Genomic DNA, 19,867 nt, shown 5'->3' on the forward strand with positions numbered 1-19,867 from the left:
CACAATACGCAGTGACCCACTACCCACAAGGTAGTGCACCTGAAAGCAACGTAGAGGATAATGCCTATTCACAGTGCACAATGCTTTTGCTGATGCTGTGCATCCGATGAAGTGAGCTGTAGCTCACGAAAGCTTATGCTCAAATAAATTGGTTAGTCTCTAAGGTGCCACAAGTACTCCTTTTCTTTTTGTGTGAACACAATGCACCAACACAAGCATCCCAAGGTGGACACACTCTGCCAAAAGAGATATTTTGGTGACACTATGTGGAGTGAACTTTTACTGGTGCAAATTCTGTGTGTAAACAAACTACTAAATAGATAAAAAGACACAAATAAAATTCATGAATGAGCAAGAGTAAATTATTTGGCACGGTATAAAGGTCCAGTTCTGTAAGCACAAAATCAACTAACCATAGCAGTTTCTACCATTAGTAGTCTCATTACTATTAGTGGGATTACTCTAAAAGAATAAATGGACACAAATCAGATGTCAAGAACTATAACATTCAAAAACCAATCGGAGAACACTTCAATCTCTCTGGTCACTCGATTACAGACCTAAAAGTGGCAATTCTTCAACAAAAAAAACTTCAGAAACAGACTCCAATGAGAGACTGCTGAATTGGAATTAATTTGCAAACTGGATACAATTAACTTAGGCTTGAATAAAGACTGGGAGTGGATGGGTCATTACACAAAGTAAAACTATTTCCCCATGCTTATTCCCTCCCCCGCCCTGCTCCTCAGATGTTCTTGTCAACTGCTGGAAACGGCCCACCTTGATTATCACTACAAAAGGTTTCCCCCCCACCACCCGCCCCGCTCTCCTGCTGGTAATAGCTCACCTTACCTGATCACTCTCGTTACAGTGTGTATGGTAACACCCATTGTTTCATGTTCTCTGTGTATATAAATCTCCCCACTGTATTTTCCACTGAATGCATCCGATGAAGTGAGCTGTACCTCACGAAAGCTTATGCTCAAATAAATTGGTTAGTCTCTAAGGTGCCACAAGTATTCCTTTTCTTTTTGCGGATACAGACTAACACAGCTGCTACTCTGAAACCTTTAAAATGAATACGTCTACACAATCAACCCCGTTCCGTCGACCTAAAGGGCTCTTAAAATCAATTAATGTACTCCTCTCCTGTGAGGGGAGTAACGCTAAAATCAAACTTGCTGGGTCAAATTTGGGGTAGTGCAGACACAATTTGATGGTATTGGCCTCCGGGAGCTATCCCAGAGTGCTCCAATGTGACCCCTCTGGACAGCACTTTCAACTCCGATGCACTAGCCAGGTACACTGGAAAAGCCCCGGGAAATTTTGAATTTCATTTCCTGTTTGGTCAGCGTGGCGAGCTCAGCAGCACAGGTGACCATGCAGTCCCCCCAGAATCACAAACGAGCTCCAGCATGGACAGAAAGGGAGACACTGGATCTGATTGCTGTATGGGGAGAAGAATCTGTGCAGGCCGAACTCCGATCAAAAAGAAAATTTAGTAATATATATATGCCAAAATCGCACCGGGCATGGTGGAGAGAGGCTACAACAGGGACACACAGCATGCCACATGAAAGTCAAGGAGCTCAGGCAAGCCTACCAAAAGACAAAGGAGGCAAACGGTCGCTCCAGGTCAGAGCCCCATACATGCCGCTTCTATGATCAGCTGCATGGCATTCAAGGGGGGGACGCTACCACTACCCCACCACTGTCCGTGGACACCTGCAAGGGCGGAGTCTCACGCAGCAGGGAGGAGGATTTTGTGGATGGGGAAGAGGAGGAGGAGGAGAATGCGCAACAGGCAAGCGGTAAATCCGTTCTCCCCGGCAGCCAGGACCTTTTCATCACCCTGGAACCAATACCCTCCCAAGGCAGGATCCCCAACCCTGAAGGCGGAGAAGGCAGCTCTGGTGAGTGCACATTTGTAACTACAGTACATGGTTTAAAAGCAATAGTGTTTAATGTTTGATTTGCCCTGAAGACTTGGGATGCATTCGCGGCCAGTACAGCTACTGGAAAAGTCTGTTAATGTGTCTGGGGATGGAGCGGGAATCCCCGGGGACATCTCCATGAAGCTCTCTTGGAGGCACTCTGAAAGCCTTTGCAGAAGGTTTCTCTGGAGGGCTGCCTTATTTCATCCTTCACGGTAGGACACTTTACCACACCAAGCCAGTAGCAAGTAGTCTGGAATCATTGCAGCACAAAGCATGGCAGTGAATGGTCCTGGGTTTTGGTCGCATTCAAGCAACATTCGGTCTTTATCTTTCTGTGTTAGCCTCAGGAGAGTGATATCATTCATGGTCACCTGGCTGAAATAGGGGAATTTTTGTAAGGGAACAGTAAAAGGACCCCGTTCATGCTGGGCTGTTTGCGTTTGACTAAAAGGGATCATCCCGGAGAATAGTCACGCAGCAGGGGGAGGGGTGAAGGGATCATCCCAGAGAAAAGCCACGCGGTGGGGTGGGAGGAGGTGTGTGCTACACATCCACCCGAAAACTGCAGCCCCTCCTTTTAAATGTGAAACCTAACCGGTATTGCTTGCTATGGGAAAGGATAGCATAGCAGTTTGAAACCATTCCCACATGTTATGAAGGTGTAAGAAGCCAACCCCACGTACCAAAAGGTTTACCATGGCTGCCTGGAAACCGAATTCTCTTGCCCAGCTGTTTGTAATGTGTCATAATACCTGCAGGTGCTCAATATAAAAGGCAAAATTCAACCTTGTACCTAAAGCACATGTGCTGTCTGCTGTGAATTGCTTGATTCACTGTGAAAGAGTCTCCTTTTTGTTTTCAGAAATGTATCATCTTAAATTTTACTCTCCCTTTTTATTTCCCCCCAGGTGCAAATGTTTCTATGCTTCCCCTATCATCTCTGTCCGTGAGGTTATTGCATATTAGAAGGCAGAAAAAACACACTCACGATGACATGTTTTCTGAGGTCATGCAGTTCTCCCGCACTGATAGGGCACAGCTTAATGCATGTAGGCATTCAGTGGCAGAGGCCAGGAAAGCATTAATTGAGCACGAAGACCAGAGGCAGGAGACGATGCTGAGGCTAATGGGGGAGCAAATGAACATGATGAAGCATTTGTTGGAGCTGCAGGAAAGCCAACAAGAGCACAGACCCCTGCTGCATCCATTGTATAACCACCTGCCCTCCTCCCCAAGTTCAATATCCTCCTTACCCAGACGCCCAAGAACGCAGTGGGGGAGGCTCCATGCACTGAGCCACTCCACTCCACAGGATGGCCCAAGCAACAGAAGGCTGTCATTCAAACAGTTTTGATTTGTAGTGTGGCTACAATAAGCAATGTGGGCTTGGCCTTCCCTCCTCCCACACCCCACCCCACCGGGGCTAGCTTGTCAGTTATCTTACTTTTTTTTTAATTAATAAAGAGACTGCATGGTTGCAAAACAATAGTTACTTTATTTCCTTTGTCAGCTGTGATCGAAGCGGGGAGGGTGGCTGGCTTACAGGGAATTAAAATCAACAAAGGGGGTGGGTTTGCAGCAAGGAGAAACACACACAACTGTCACTGGCCAGTCATGAAACTGGTTTTCAAAGCCTCTCTAATGCGCAGCGCACTAACTGAACTCTTCTAATCGCCCTGGTGTCTGGCTGCTCAAAGTCAGCTGCCAGGCGATTTGCCTCAACCTCCCACCCCACCATAAACATCTCCCCCTTACTCTCACAGATATTATGGAACACACAGCAAGCAGCAATAACAATGGGAATGTTGGTTGCGCTGAGGTCTAACCTAGTCAGAAAACAGCGCCAGCGAGCTTTTAAACGTCCAACGGTACATTCTATCACCATTCTGCACTTGCTCAGCCTATAGTTGAACTGTTCCTTACTACTGTCCAGGCTGCCTGTGTACGGCTTCATTAGCCATGGGAGCAAGGGATAGGCTGGGTCCCCAAGGATAACTATTAGCATTTCAACATCCCCAATGGTAATTTTCTGGTCTGGGAAGTAAGCCCCTTCTTGCAACTGCTCGAACAACCCGGAGTTCCTAAAGATGCGAGCGTCATGCACCTTTTCCGGCCATCCCGTGTTGATGTTAGTGAAACATCCCTTTTGATCCACCAGTGCTTGCAGCCCCATTGAGAAGTACCCCTTGAGATTTACGTACTGGTTGGCAAGGTGGTCTGGTGCCAAGATAGGGATATGTGTTCCGTCTATCACCCCACCACAGTTAGGGAACCCCATTGCAGCAAAACCATCCAGTATAACCTGCACATTTCCCAGAGTCACTACCCTTGATAGCAGAACGTCAGTGATTGCATTGGCTACTTGGATCACAGCAGTCCCCACAGTAGACTTGCCCACTCCAAATTGATTCCTGACTGACCGGTAGCAGTCAGGCATTGCAAGCTTCCACAGGGCTATCGCCCCTCGCTTCTCAACTGTCAGGGCAGCTCTCATCTTGGTATTCCTGCGCTTCAGGGTGGGGGAAAGCAACTCAAAGTTCAAGGAAAGTGGCCTTATGCATGCGAAAGTTTCGCAGCCACTGTGAATCATCCCATACCCGCAACACTATGCAGTCCCACCAGTCTGTGCTTGTTTGCTGGGCCCAGAATAGGCGTTCCACTGTATCAACCAGTCCCACTGCCACCTTGATGTTCCAATTGCCACAGCCCGTTCTTTCAGGAACATCTCTGTCCATGTCCACATCACAATCATCCTCATGCTGGTGTCTCTTAGCCCACTTCTGACCATACTGCAGGATAATGCGCAAGGTATTTACAATGCTCAGAACAGCAGCGGTGAGCTGAGCAGGCTCCATTCTTGTCGTGGTGTGGCGTCTGCACAGGTAACCCAGGAAAAAAGGCGCGAAAGGACTGTCTGCCGTTGCTTTCACGGAGGGGCGACTGACGACATGTACCCCAAACCACCCTTGACAATGTTTTTGCCCCATCAGGCACTGGGAGCTTAATCCAGAATTCCAATGGCCAGTGGAGACTGTGGGATAGCTACCCACAGTGCACTGCTCTGTAAGTCGATGCTAGCCACAGTACTGAGGAAACACTCCGCCGACTTAATGCACTTAGTGGGGACATACACAATTGACTATCAACTTCTGTAAAATCTACCTAATTTCATAGTGTAGACATACCCTTAGTGTTAGGCAAAGGGGACTGCTTGTGGAGAGTTCATTGCAGGATAGGGGCCCATGAGAGTAAGACAGAGTAATATTTTATTCCGTTCTGTTCACATTACTGTGAAATGAAACTATAAGAAAAGGCAAGTAATCAATACTCTTCATTATCAAGGCCCATTTTGCTCAGCCTAGCAACCTGATAAATGACAGGGTAAGAAATAATCTCCTCTTGAATAAACAATTAAATATACTTGGAAAAACTGAGCTTTACAATTGTCATTGGGATTTCCTACTCAACAATGTCACCATTTGTGACACTGGCAGTGTGGGAATCTAGGGTCAGGGCCTATAAACCATCCACACCCACTAATTTTCAGATTGCAGGGCTTGGCTGATGACCTTAGGTCTGCATTCTTTGAAAAAGAAGTCACAAAGGGACATTAATGAGTCACACAAAATAGTAAGAGAAATGGAGAAGATAAATGATATAAAGAAAAGGAGTACTTGTGGAACCTTAGAGACTAACAAATTTAGTTTTGTAGCTCACGAAAGCTTATGCGCAAATAAATTGGTTAGTCTCTAAGGTGCCACAAGTACTCCTTTTCTTTTTGCGAATACAGACTAACACGGCTGCTACTCTGAAACCTGTCATAAATGATATAGAAGTCCCATTCACACTGGGTCAATAGCAAGCTAAGAAACTGTGTTTCAACTCAGATCCAGCTGAACCAGTTTCTCACGTGACTTGGAAGGCCTCAGTGGATGACACTTTTAAAGGTTTAGGCTATTTGAGCTAGTGTCAAATACAAAAACAAAGGATACACAAAGACAGATTACATGAAGAGACCTACCCTGCAGCCACTTTGCTCTCAGATCACTCAATGGCGTTCCAATACTAAAATTGAGTATCTGCACTTTCAGCCCTGAATTATGCTGTCAAAGGCAGCATATTTATATTTAGAACATAAGAACATAAGAATGGCCATACTGAATAACTAATATAAATAGTCTTAAGAGAAAGTTAGAAAACTATTAGGAAACATATTGTTTGTTACAACTTCTAACTTAAAGGGGGGAAAAGACCAAGGTGGATTCTGTCCTGGCTTTCAACTTTCCTAAAAGAAAGTTTTCCTACTGCTGCATTTTTAATTATTCAGAAAGGTCTTTTTATTTATTTTGCCTTTCTTCTGGAGTGAAGTTTATTTAGAAAGCTAAAATAAAAGTTTTGAAAATATTTTAAAAATGTGTTCTACCTAACCTCTGTCTTATATTTCCAATGGTATTGCTTTTATATTCTGGGAAACCAATGATATTTAAAAATAAAAACTAGCTTTTCTGTTAAGATTAAGGGTCATACCCATAACCTTTGAAATACCTTTTGGTACTAACTTCCATTTTGTATGTTTCCACAAGCTTGGTAACATTCAGATTTTCTAAGATAGCATTTTTGAATTTAAAAGGAAAGGAAGTGGAGATACTCCAGTAACAGAAGAAGGGTTCTCCAAATTTCTCAGAATCAAAGTGCACAAATACATTGCTGCTGCATACATCCCACAGCAGAACTCAAGACAACAGCAAGTTGATGTATGCATAACAAATAGTATATTTTATATCTTTAACCATTTTTTTTGTTTGTTCTTGAATTGTCTGAGAACATACCAGGATTTCTATGGATATTGTGTTCATAAAATAATTTGAAAAGAATGCACTGGATTTGCAGAAAGCTAACTGAATATTATTTTTCATTATTTATTGTTTGCTCAAAAAGTAAAAGCAAAATGGAACTTGGGTGTGATACGTTGCAAGTATTTGTACAGAAACTAAGGTTCTGGTAAGGTGACAGCATGGAATCATAGAATATCAGGGTTGGAAGGGACCTCAGGAGGTCATCTAGTCCAACCCCCTGCTCAAAGCAGGATGAATCCCCAATTTTTGCCCCAGATCTCTAAATGGCCCCCTCAAGGATTGGAACTCACAACCCTGGGTTTAGCAGGCCAATGCTCAAGCCACTAAGCTAGTCCTTCCCCTCATGTTAGACTCTTCAGAATTATCAAATAGTCACAAAGACATGTTATTTGTGATTGCCCCAGAAGCATTTCATCATTTAACACAAGTTATATTCAATTTCTTATCCTCCAAGGAGCACTGGAAAAATAAAGTGGAGAGCGTGAAAGATGAGGTAGGAATTTGCCCCAAAACTGAGGTTTCTGGCAGAGAGTGGCATGTCCTGGGCTCTTCAGAATCAACTAACAGTCACAGGGATGTGTCGCTTGAGGTGCCCCAAGAGATATTTTCTCATTTTACAACAAGTGAAAACCAGTCCCTTTTTCAAGGAGTGGTGGCAAAATGGAAAGGGTGAGGAGAGAGGGGAGGACAAGATGTGGCACAATTTGGTGCAGAAATTAAACCTCAGGTTTGGGAGTTGTATGTCTCAGGTTCTTCAGAAATGTTGAATGGTGGCAGAGATGAAGCACTTGGGGTGACAATTTCTCTCTGACACATCCTCAAATCTCAGTTACTTACTCAAAGTAAGAGACATTTACACTGTGTGGACCAGAGGCTTTGCTTGTATCTCAGAAAAGTGTACCCTTAAAAACAGTTCTATTGCAATATAAAGTTTTACTAATTTATTTTAAAGTCAGCCTCTGAATAAGGAACAAAGAACCTACTTCAGCCTCATAAGATTGGGAGCGGTGTTATTCATATTTCCTCATACCTAAAAATAACAATGGTTTAAACAAAACCTGGGTCCCAATCCTGCAAGGTTTTACACAAATGCTTAATTTTAAGAAAAACTCAAGTCAAAAGAATTACTTACATGCTTACATTAAGTACGTGCAAATCAGAGATGTCTCTCAATTTAATAAAATCACCAGAAACATGTCATGTGTAGTGTAAAGATTCTCACTCTGTAATATGGTAACAGACTGTTAAATAGAAAAAGCTGATTATTATATTACTGTATATTTCTCTAAACAAAAGCTCGCTGTTGTAATGGTTATTTTTGTTTCTGATATTTATATAGCAAGGATTTTTCAACCTACTAAAACTTCCTAAATAAAGTTAAAAAACCCTTCCTAAATCAATAATTTTAGAAAAAGTTATTCTGCTATAGCTAAACTTGGGCTTGGTTTACACTTAAAAATTAGATCATGATAGTTACATCAGTCTGGGCTGTAAAAAAACCAAACCCTGACCAGCACAGCTATTTGAACCTAACTCCCGCACACAGCTATGTCACATGGGAGAATGCTTCTGTTGACACAGCTAACTTTGGGTGTGTCCTATTTTTAAGAAAGGAAAAAAAAGTGATCTGGGTAACTACAGGCCTGATAGTTTGACATCCGTAGTACGCAAGGTCTTGGAACAAATTTTGAAGGAGAGAGTAGTTAAGGACATTGAGGTCAATGGTAACGGGGACAAAATACAACATGGTTTTACAAAAGGTAGATCATGCCAAACCAACCTGACCTCCTTCTTTGAGAAGGTAACAGATTTTTTAGACACGGGAAACGCAGTGGATCTAATTTACCTCGATTTCAGTAAGGCATTTGATACGATTCCACATGGGGAATTATTAGCTAAATTGGAAAAGATTGGGATCAATATGAAAATTGAAAGGTGGATAAGGAACTGGTTAAAGGGGAGACTACAATGGGTCACACTGAAAGGTGAACTATCAGGCTGGAAGGAGGTTACTAGTGGAGTTCCTCCGGGATCAGTTTTGGGACCAATCTTATTTAATCTTTTTATTACTGACCTCGGCAAAAAAGTGGGAATGTGCTAATAAACTTTGTGGATGACATAAAGCTGGGAGGTATTGCCAATGCAGAGAAGGACTGGGATATCATACAGGAAGATCTGGATGACCTTGTAAACTGGAGTAATAGGATGAAATTTAATAGTGAAAAATGCAAGGTCATGCATTAATAACAGGGATTAATAACAAGAATTTTTGTTATAAGCTGGGGACGCATCACTTGGATGTAACGGAGGAGGAGAAGGACCTCGGAGTATTTGTTGATCACAGGATGATTATGAGCCACCAATGTGATATAGCCGTGAAAAAAGCTAATGCGGTCTTGGGATGCATTAAGTGAGGTATTTCCGGTAGAGATAAGGAGGTGTTAGTACTGTTATACAAGGCACTGGTGAGACCTCATCTGGAATATTGTGTGCAGTTCTGGTCTCCCATGTTTAAGAAGGATGAATTCAAACTGGAAGAGGTACAGAGAAGGGCTACTAGGATGATCCGGGGAATGGAAAACCTGTCTTATGAAAGGAGACTCAAAGAGCTTGGCTTGTTTAGCCTAACCGAAAGAAGGCTGAGGGGAGATATGATTGCTCTTTATAAATATATCAGAGGGATAAATACCAGGGAGGGAGAGGAATTATTTAAGCTCAGTACCAATGTGGACACAAGAACAAATGGATCTAAACTGGCCATCAGGAAGTTTAGATTTGAAATTAGATGAAGGTTTCTAACCATCAGAGGAGTGAAGTTCTGGAACAGCCTTCCAAGGGGAGCAAAAGACATAACTGGCTTCAAAACTAAGCTTGATAAGTTTATGGAGGGGATGGTATGATGGGTTAGCCTAATTATGGCAATTAATTGATCTTTGACTATTAGTGGTAAATATCATTCCCCTCTATTCGACATTGGTGAGGCCTCATCTGGAGTACTGTGTCCAGTTTTGGGCCCCACACTACAAGAAGGATGTGAAAAAATTGAAAAGTATCCAGTGGAGGACAGCAAAAATGATTAGGGGACTGGAACACATGACTTATGAGGAGAGGCTGAGGGAACTAGAATTGTTTAGTCTCCAGAAGAGAAGAATGAGGGGGGATTTGATAGCTGCTTTCAACTACCTGAAAGGGGGTTCCAAAGAGGATGGCTCTAGACTGTTCTCAGTGGTAGCAGATGACAGAACAAGGAGAAACAGTCTCAAGTTGCAGTGGGGGAGGTTGGATATTAGGAAAAACCTTTTCACTAGGAGGGTTGTGAAGCACTGGAATGCGTTACCTAAGGAGGTGGTGGAATCTCCTTCCTTTGAGGTTTTTAAGGTCAGGCTTGACAAAGCCCTGGCTGGGATGATTTAGTTGGGGATTGGTCCTACTTTAAGCAGGGGGTTGGACTAGATGACCTCCTGAGGTCCCTTCCAACCCTGATATTCTATGATTCTATGCCCAATGCCCTCTGATGGGATGTTAGCTGGGGTGGGATCTGAGTTACTACAGAGAATTCTTTCCTGGGTGTCTGGCTGGTGAGTCTTGCCCACATGCTCAGGGTCTAGCTGATCGCTATATTTGGGGTCGGGAAGGAATTTTCCTCCAGGGCAGATTGGCAGAGGCCCTGGAGGGGTTTCGCGTTCCTCTGCAGTGTGGGGCACGGGTCACTTGCTGGAGGATTCTCTGCACCTTGAAGGTTTTAAACCATGATTTGAGGACTTCAATAGCTCAGACATAGGTCAGGGGTTTGTTACAGGAGTGGGTGGGTGAGATTTTGTGGTCTGCGTTGTGCAGAAGGTCAGACTGGACGATCATAATGGTCCCTTCTGACCTTAAAGTCTATGATTCTACAGTATAGCAGCACAGCTATGATACTGCAGCTGGGGCATAGACGCTTTCTACATTGACAGATAGATTTTTTTCCCAATGATGTAATGAACTGACCTCTCTGAAAAAAAGTAGCTAGTCAATGGACAAAATCTTCTGTCAACTTAACTGTGTCTCCAGTGGAGGCTATGTTGCATAAGGCATCAAATTATTCAGAGTCCTAAGCAATGTTTTAGGTGCAAACCATGCCTTTGTTTGAGCAGGTTGTGTTACTATGTGGACAGAAAACCCCTTCCACTGCTGTATGCTGCGTGTATGCTACAGGGTTAGACTGGCATAGCTACAATGACATACCTATGCCAACACACAAACAGTCCAATTCAACAATTGGGATATCTGGGAATCTGAGATCATCTTAAAAAATTAGATCATAGATATCACGAACCAGTAAGAGGCATGTTTATTCCACTAGCAAAGGGGTCATAGAAAAGTGAGTGACAACCTAAGTGGCCACACCTTAAAACCAACAGAAGGTGGGGGATCTCTCCGGGATGAGTAACAGTTTCTTCTTGTCCTGGAGAGCAAAACCTCCCAGTACAGGTCATGTCCTGTTTTCATTCATGACGTTCCCCATTTCCTCCATCCTCCTTTCCCTCCCCTTTCTATGCACCTTGCCCTCCTCTCCTCTCGCTTTCCCTTGCCTCTACTCGCCCTGTGGATCTCTCCTTTCCCGGCTGATCCCTCCTCCCTTCCCAGCCCACCCCGCCCTCGGTCACTGTATTGGCACGAACTCAGCTTGCCAAGGGCCATACCCCGCTACCTGTTTCCAGGCCAAGCCCCTCAGGGCCTGGGGGTCCCGTCCCACGGATCCCCTACTACTGCCCCCTCAGTGCCCTTCTCCCCAGCGCCCTCCTGCCCTGCCCTGCCCTGCCCTGCTCCGCTCCGCTCCCCATGAGGTGAGTCCCCGCCCCCATGGTCTCCTCACTTTCCCCCGCCCCGGAAGAGGCTATATATGGTGGCCAGCCCCAGGTGAGGCGCCGAGGCTGGGCCCCGCCCCCGCCCTGATTCACTCAGTTTCGGCCAGGCGCTGCGGGGTTTATTAGCCCGTCCTGGCCGGGTGGGGCTGCGCTAGCGATCGCAAGGGGCGGAGCGGCGGCCCCAGGCGGGTGTAACCGGAGACGGGAGGCGCGGCGGGACTCGGCCACTACCTGCGGAACCTGTCGGGCGGCCCGCTCAGTGACTGGGCGCGGTTCCCCGAGGCGCACGCACAGGTCGCTCTCCCGCAGCCGACAGGGCCAAGCGCTCCGGACTCCCCCCGACCCTCGCTCCCCGCGAGCCATGGAGCTGCTCCGCGGGGCTGCGCTGCTGCTGCTGGTGGCCGCCGCCGCCCTGTGCTGGGCTCAGCAGGACCAGGGTGAGTGCGGCCCCACTCCGCCCGCCAGCGGGGTGCCCGAGGGCCTCGGCCCGCGGAGCTGCCGCCCGGCCCCGCGCCCCACCCGTCCGGGCCCCAGAATGGCACCTCCCGCCCCTGAGCAGCGGCGGGGCGAGGCGAGCTCTCCGCCCTGGCGCTCGAGACGCCGCTGGGGCTAACGCGGGCTCCGCCTGCTCCGCGCGGGGGCCGAGCCCCCGGGGGACGGAGCCGGGCGCGCCGCGGGGCTGGGGAAGGCGCCGGGCGGGAGCGTCCCGTTCCCATCTGGGCGCCTGAGCCGCGCCCCGGAGCACCTGCCGGGTCTCGAGAACTAGCTCCCGGGCTGCCCCGCCCTGCGGGGAGCTGAGTGGGCGGTGCCGAGCCCGGCAGTGGAGGGGGCGCGCGGCGGATGCTGGGGGCGCTGCCCGGAGAAGCCCTCGGCCGGGAGGCGAGACCGTCCGTGGGGTCCGCAGCCGGTCTCGGCGGCTGGCACGAAGCCAGCATGGCCTGAGGAGCCGAGAAGTTCTCCCTTCCCGTTCCTGCCCTGCCGTGCGCAGGCTGGCCCTGCTCTAGCCGCCCCGCTCCGCTTTGTCTCGGCACGCGCCCGCAGCCCGCTAAAACGCGGGGGCGGGCCCTGTTCGTAAGGGGTGAAGTACTCACAGCGTTCTTGGTGGTTTTCTTTTTCTCTTTTAATCTCTTTAGGCTGTGCATGTTCCAAAAACAAACGCACAACCAACTGCAGTCTCAGTTCTGGTACCTGCCAGTGTATGTCCTTTGGGTCACACGTCCCAGTCAGGTGTGACACACGTAAGTATCACCTACACTCCTTGGTTTGGACAGCTTCTTACTGTGATCTTTTCAGGTGACAAATAAGAACTTACTAGGGCTGACCACTGGACTGCTTTGGCAGTGATTGGTGCTGGCTGCTTCAGAGGAAAGGACAAGAAGCCACAAAATGGGCACTTAAGGAATAATTCACCCTTAGGGAAAGTTTCCTAACCCTCTGTTACTGAGTGAAAAGGTTATAAACCCCTCGAAATTTGCTTGTCCTGTCTAAACAAGTTCTCCATATTCAAATCTATGTATATGCCCCCCGCCCCCCTGTTTTTTTAATCCTTGTCTTCTGTCCCCTGGTAAGGCATTTCACAGATGACTTGTGTAATGTTTTCTTCTAGCAGCTTTCCAATTGCTGCCTTTCAGTAGAACATCATTCTACTTAGCAAACCAAAACCAGTCACTGATGTTTTGAACCAATGGTTCTGGTAACTTCAAGATGAAACTTTTTTTTAACTATTCTTAGTGACTTCAAAATGTCTGCTGATGAAGGCAGAAATGGCTGGCTTAAAGAAGGCTGGTCGTCGGGAGAGACCAAAGTATGCATATGTAGACAATGATGGTATTTATGATCCTGACTGTGAAAATAGTGGCATCTTCAAGGCTAGGCAGTGCAATGGAACTTCCTGTTGGTGTGTGAACACTGCTGGAGCAAGAAGAACTGAAAAGAGTGACACGGAGTTGAAGTGCAGTGAACTAGTCAGAACAAGGTCAGTCTTGTAACAGAATATGACACCGTAATGTAATAGTATGTGACTTGCCCTCTATATTTTGTACATAAGGGAAAACATAGGCGTGTATATGTGAACCATGAATCCAGTAGTCCTTACCTCCTATTAAGTTAATCAGTTTTTAAAATAATTTGATACTTCATTTAATACAACTGCATCAGTGTGCAGGGAATGGTGGAAAGTTTCTAGTCCTTCTTGCTCACCACAACTTAATTTAAAAATAGGTTAACATTAACCTCAGAACATGAGTAGGCAAAATATTTTAATATATTGGTGTACCTGACTTTGTAGCTACTTTAAGTATTTGCTCTAACTGCTTGGCTTTTATATTTCAGCTGGATCATCATTGAAACAAAACACAGTGAGAGAAGTTCAGCTGTGGATGCTTCTCGTTTGAAGGAGTAAGTGCATCAGATTAAAACATCTGCTGTTTGTGCTATAGTATGCAGTTGAGGATGTCTATTTTTTACTAGGTTTCAGAGTAACAGCTGTGTTAGTCCGTATTTGCAAAAAGAAAAGGAGTACTTGTGGCACCTTAGAGACTAACCAATTTATAAATTGGTTAGTCTCTAAGGTGCCACAAGTACTCCTTTTCTTTTTAACTAGTACATTTAAACTAGGACTGCCAATTAATTGTGGTTAACTCCAACGATTTTAATTCAAAACAAATTAACATGGCGATTAATTTTTTAATCAAGTTAATCACACTGTTTGAACAATAATAGAAGACCATTTTAAATTTATTCATATTTTGGATGTTTTCTGCATTTACAAATGTATTGATTTCAATTATAACACAGAATACACTTTATTTTTGATTACATATATTTGCACTGTAAACAAAAGAAACGGTATTTTTCAATTCACCTCTTACAAGTACTGTGGTACAACTTACAAATGTAGGTTGGTTTTTGTTGTTACATAACTGCACTTCCAAACAACAACAATGTAGGCTCTAAAGTTTTACAAGTCCACTCAGTCCTAGTTCTTGTTTGTCTTAGCGATTGGCTGAACAAGTTTGTTTACATTTACAGGAGATAATGCTGCCTGCTTCTTATTTACAATGTCACCTGAAAATGAGACCAGGTGTTCGCATGGCAGTTCTGTAGCGGGCATTGCAAGGTATTTACGTGCTAGATAGAATGAAGGGGCATATAAATACCTTGCAATGCCCGCTACAGAATTGCCATGCGAACGCCTGGTCTCACTTTCAGATGACATTGTTTACATTTCTGGGAGATAATGCTGCCCGCTTATTCACAATCTTAGTGATTTGCTGAACAAGAAGTAGGATTTAGCGCCTACAAGTCCTCAAGTTTTCCATTGTTTTATTTTTGAGTGCAGTTATAGATTTTTGTTACATATTTTTAAATTGCACTTTCATGATAAGTACTTGTATAAGAGTTTTTCGATTTACTATTTCATCTTTTTTACAGTGCAAATATCTGTAATAAGTATAAAGTGAGCACTGTATGATTTGTTGTAATTGAAATATATTTTAAAATACAGAAGAAAATCCAAAAATATTTAAATGGTATTCTATTATTATTTAACCGTGCAATTAAAACTGCAATTAATCACAATTATTTTTTAATCTCGTGATTGATTTGTTTAATTGCTTGACAGCCCTAATTTAAACTAAGTAAAATACAATATTGCCAAACCTAAGAATTTTTAGTTAGAACACCAAAAATAATTGGCCTTCTGGTTTGAGTTTTTGAGTTACACTTACGTCCCACTATCGTGCTCTTCCCTGCAACTGTGAGGGCTAGAAACTTTAGATTAAAATTGCCATGTAATCACTTGAGACTGAGCTGGTGTGTGTGGTGTGTTGTTGGTTGTTTTTTAAAGGCAAATATTGCAAGCATCCCAATACCTGACTCACTTCATTAGAAGTTTTGACTTGGCCTTCACAATGCTTTATCATACACTCCCATGAAAAGTGCCAATTGCCACAGGAGCTGTTGCTATATGTAGTACATAATTCCTCCTATAGGGGTTGTCTTACGCATGAAAATGAAGACTCCCAATATGTTTGGGTGGTGGTTTAGCTTCTGTGTAAACTTAGAGTTGCTACATTTTAATATTGTAATCTTCTTGCAGAACCATCAAAAATGAATTTAATAGGCGTTATTTGCTGGATCCAAAGTATATAAGTGATGTTGTGGTAAGAGGCATACCTTTTTTGTTACTTAGGGTTGTGTCAAACTCAATTTAATATTTTAAGATTGAGCTCATACAGAGCAAGCATTTTGGTGCTAGTATGACTAAAACACTGTTAAATTGGAATATTCCAGTTGAATAGAAAGGATGATAGTATTGTTTCAGTGTAATCATTCAATTGACTAAAGTAGAGCCTGAAGAGTAGGCAGTGCCTATATCTAGATTAGCTTTAGAGTTGGATTTTCTCCGTTCTCTCTCCAAAATGGGAGAGATGTGCTTTGTTTGTGAGGAATCTACTCTTGCTCAAGAACATGTTTCTGAGACACTGCCCCTACCTTCCCTTTCCTGTGAATCCTGTCCTGACAATCCCTTCGTGAGTAGTTCAGGATTTTGGTCATGTCTGAATTGGAAAAATCAGAGTAAAGGCTGGTGCAAATTCTCATCAATTCACTGTGCAAAATAATTCTAAAATTCCTCCCCCCACCATATAGCTAACTTCAGTTTGAACCATTGCATAGTTAAGCAGCATCTAGTGTGCTATTTTTGGTATTTCCATCTTCTTGTTCTCAATCTGTAAAACTGCTCATCAATAACATTTAAAAGAGCATAATTCTATGGGATTGCTTTAAAATATTATAAATCACTTGTTAATTTTTTTCATCAGTCCAGTTGTTTACAAGGAAGTAATTACAGTAACACTGCTTTTACTTTTGCAGTATGAAAACCCTTATATCACTATTGAACTGAAGCAAAATGCTTCCCAGAAGTCTCCCCAGGATGTGGATATAGCTGATGTGGCTTACTACTTCGAAAAAGATGTAAGAATGCATTAATAGTTTGCTTTCAAAACAGTGACTTCTAACAACTATATTTGAGTTGTATTCAACATTGTTTAGATGGATTATTGCAGAAGAGCAGTGTGCTAATAAGTGCCTCTTCAACCTCCCACAGGTCAAAGGTGACACTCTAATTCAGAATGGCATGCTACATATTAACATCAGTGGAGAACCTCTAAAATTTGGTCAACCTCTAATTTACTATGTTGATGAAAAGGCACCAGAGTTTTCCATGAAACGTCTGACTGGTGGTGTTATTGCAGTTATTGTAGTGGTGATACTAGCAATTGTTGCTGGAATTGTTGTACTGGTAAGTTTAGCTGTAAACTAGTTAAGTAATACTAGCAATGTACACTTTGTGCCAGCACTCTAGACCAGTGGTCCCCAACTCTTTTTCTCTGCTGCAGCACACCTGAAGGTCCAAGGGGTCTTCCTCCTTCTCCTACCACCCCGTCCCCAGTGAATGACAGCAGGAGGGAAGGGGATGGGAACAGGAGCTGACCTGTTGCTCACACAGGAGGGGTGGGAGGAAGAGAGATTAAGCTCTGATTGGTTGCCCTGGAATAGACAAGGCCAATGGCTAATCAGAAGGGGGCATTCCCTCACTTTTTCTCACATGTACTTTTGGAAAAAATTCCACAGCCCACCTGTTTGGGCCTGACACTGCATGACTGTGCTATGGCTCACCAGCTGGAAAACATTAGTGTAGACTACAGAGGAGCAATCATGTATATTACAGCAGAAAATGATTTCTGTAAAATGACTTGCACTCAGTCTGTAATCTGACTGTATAAAATAAATGACCTCACACTTGTCTCATTCAGAGCTCAGTCTCTGAATGAAAAGCTTGTTTTTGTTCTTTTTCTGTATAGCTTTGATGCAGCATACAAGTAGGTGATCTTTTGGAGGTAGGAGGGATTGGGAGAGTGGAAGATAGGAGAATTTAAATCTGTATATGGATGGAGATAAGATTTTTAATCTGCTAGTCCAATGTAGTAAAGTGGATAGCAGAAACTTTTTTTCTTTCCCTTCTTTAAGGATTCAAGGTTTGGGAAAATTTAAAGCATGGAGCAGGCTTGAGGCTGAACACTGAATTGTGATGCTTGACTTAACTGTCTAACCTATCTGTCTTTTACAGGTTATCACTCAGAAAAGGAGAGGAAAGTATGAGAAGAGTGAGGTAAATTCTAAAGGACCCAAAACACTTCATTTAGAAACAGACTTGTGTGGAGTTTCACTTCCTCAGGATTCTTTTAGGGGGAAAGACTTTTTCAACTAAGGCAAAATTTTTTGTGTGGGCTGCAAAAAAAAAGTCAAAGCTTTGTGTCCATATACAAGTGACTCTAGTTGCAATGACTTAGTGTGGCCAGAGCTCATGTTTTTAGAAGTCTGAATTTCTGTTTAGCTACATCCTTTCCTAATATCTACAGGATTATGACTATATACAAGCAATGTACTTGGCGCTAGGGGCAGTCTGATGCCAAGAACTTTTTCTGTCTGGTACTTCTGTGCCTTAAGACTGAGGCCTCAAATGAGGAAGGCACAAAGCATCTAGCTTTAAAACTTCTGCTCTCTGCCAAGCAGAAAGAAAAATTCAAATTTTTTGGGTTCCTTGAGGTAGTACTGGCAAGCCTAGCATTCTGTGATGTAACAGCTGTGGTGGTGGTAGTAGCAGATTTGACTATATGGTCTATGTACTGATGTCTAAAACTCTTTTGGAAAAGGGAGGAGTAACTCTAAAACTTGTCATAGCATTGTGGCAGACCTCTTTTTGAGCAAGGTTAATGCATATTGGGTGCACTAAGCCCAAACATTTATGCAGGCATTCAGTTCCTGATAACTGAGTTAAGCCCATTCATAATTGTTTGCAGCATCTACTAACAATAGTTAACTTAAGCCCATGAGTAAGTGGTTGCAGGAGGAGAATTTTATTTTCTGTTTGGCTGAGTGAAGTGAGGCCCTACACAGTGCATGCCAAGCTATGGCCATGAATTATGTAAGCATGGGATGACAGTGGCTGGCTATGATAGGGTGTTTGGGGCAGTGGTAGAGCTAATAGAGGGACAGGGGAGTGACTGCCACCACCTCCCTCCCCACAGTGGCCTTTAGGTAAATATAATTGTCTTCCATCATCTGTACCATTAATATTTTTCTCCTTTCTTCCCCACCAGGCAAAGGAAATGAATGAAATGCAAAGAGAACTAAACCCATAACTGAAGTCAGTAGAAGACAAATTGTGAACTATCAAGAAGGCAAACAGAACTGAAACAAGACTAGAAGTGTGGATTTCAATTTGTAAATGTTTGTGGTCTACAGGGAAAAAATTACGTGACTTAGTGATCTCTCAAATTCTAATGAGCATAGATAGGATAAGTACTAGTACCATTGTCACCAATCTTGAGGGGGTGGGAGGGATACAAGTTTAATTTGGGAGCTGGCTAACTCTTCAAGAGATTGTAATGATCTGAACGGCAGAAGTGTTGCAGTAACCTGCACATCAGAGTATACACATTTATTACAAACTTCCTACTACCAATGGAAAATTAATCTAAATACACTTTTTTTTTGAGGCTGGCCTTGTCAGGATATAGATACAGAACTCTGAATACCTGCTATCTGGCTCATGTATAGTTGAATATGGCTTTGTTTTTAAGGATGTCTGTATGTACACTGTCTTTGATACATTTGCTGTAACTTTTTTATGACTTGAATTTAATAAAACTCTAAAACAAATTGTCAGCTCCCTCTTTATTATATTGAATTTATATTATTCTGCTAGTCTAATTAAACTAATCGTGCAGTACTTCAGTACTATCCTCTGTGCTCCAACTGTAAAAATATCTACAGAAGAAAGTAAGCAACCCAGACGTACATGTGCTCTAACCTTCCCATAGGTTTCAGAGTAGCAGCTGTGTTAGTCTATATTAGCAAAAAGAAAAGGAGTACTTGTGGCACCTTAGAGACTAAGAAATTTCTTAGAGCATAAGCTTTCATGAGCTACAGCTCACTTCATCAGATGCATTCAGTGGAAAATGCCACACAAACTTCCTCGTGGCTGGACTTTACAAAAACTAGACAAGCCATTTACAACACACACTTTGCTTCTCTACAAAAGAAAAGGGACACTAAATTATCTAAACTACTACATGCCACAACAGTGGTTCCCTTAACCCACCGAGCAATATTGTTGTTCTATCCAACTATACGCTTAGCCCAGCAGAAGAATCTGTCC

At 43.6% G+C, this 19,867-nt stretch overlaps 1 protein-coding gene across 1 annotated transcript; it reads left to right on the forward strand.

Moving 5' to 3' along the window:
* The first annotated feature begins 11,819 nt into the window (after positions 1–11,819).
* Positions 11,820–19,277, forward strand: EPCAM (epithelial cell adhesion molecule). Its single transcript, XM_077811976.1, has 9 exons — positions 11,820–12,077; positions 12,774–12,878; positions 13,372–13,615; positions 13,972–14,037; positions 15,740–15,803; positions 16,516–16,617; positions 16,751–16,945; positions 17,774–17,815; positions 18,807–19,277. Exons 1-9 carry the CDS (start codon positions 12,002–12,004, stop codon positions 18,846–18,848), a joined length of 936 nt encoding a protein of 311 aa, XP_077668102.1. The 5' UTR covers positions 11,820–12,001; the 3' UTR covers positions 18,849–19,277.
* Positions 19,278–19,867: the final 590 nt, after the last annotated feature.

This window comes from Eretmochelys imbricata, chromosome 3, assembly GCF_965152235.1.
Source record: "Eretmochelys imbricata isolate rEreImb1 chromosome 3, rEreImb1.hap1, whole genome shotgun sequence".
Taxonomy (NCBI): Eukaryota; Metazoa; Chordata; order Testudines; family Cheloniidae; genus Eretmochelys; species Eretmochelys imbricata.

What these genes read in the sequence shown, in the direction of transcription:
- EPCAM (XM_077811976.1), top strand. Translation starts at nt 12,002, where the DNA reads ATGGAGCTGCTCCGCGGGGCTGCGCTGCTGCTGCTGGTGGCCGCCGCC. An exon ending in CTGGGCTCAGCAGGACCAGG is followed by an intron (nt 12,078 to 12,773) that starts GTGAGTGCGGCC and finishes TAATCTCTTTAG; the next exon opens with GCTGTGCATGTTCCAAAAAC. An exon ending in GAAAGTATGAGAAGAGTGAG is followed by an intron (nt 17,816 to 18,806) that starts GTAAATTCTAAA and finishes CTTCCCCACCAG; the next exon opens with GCAAAGGAAATGAATGAAAT.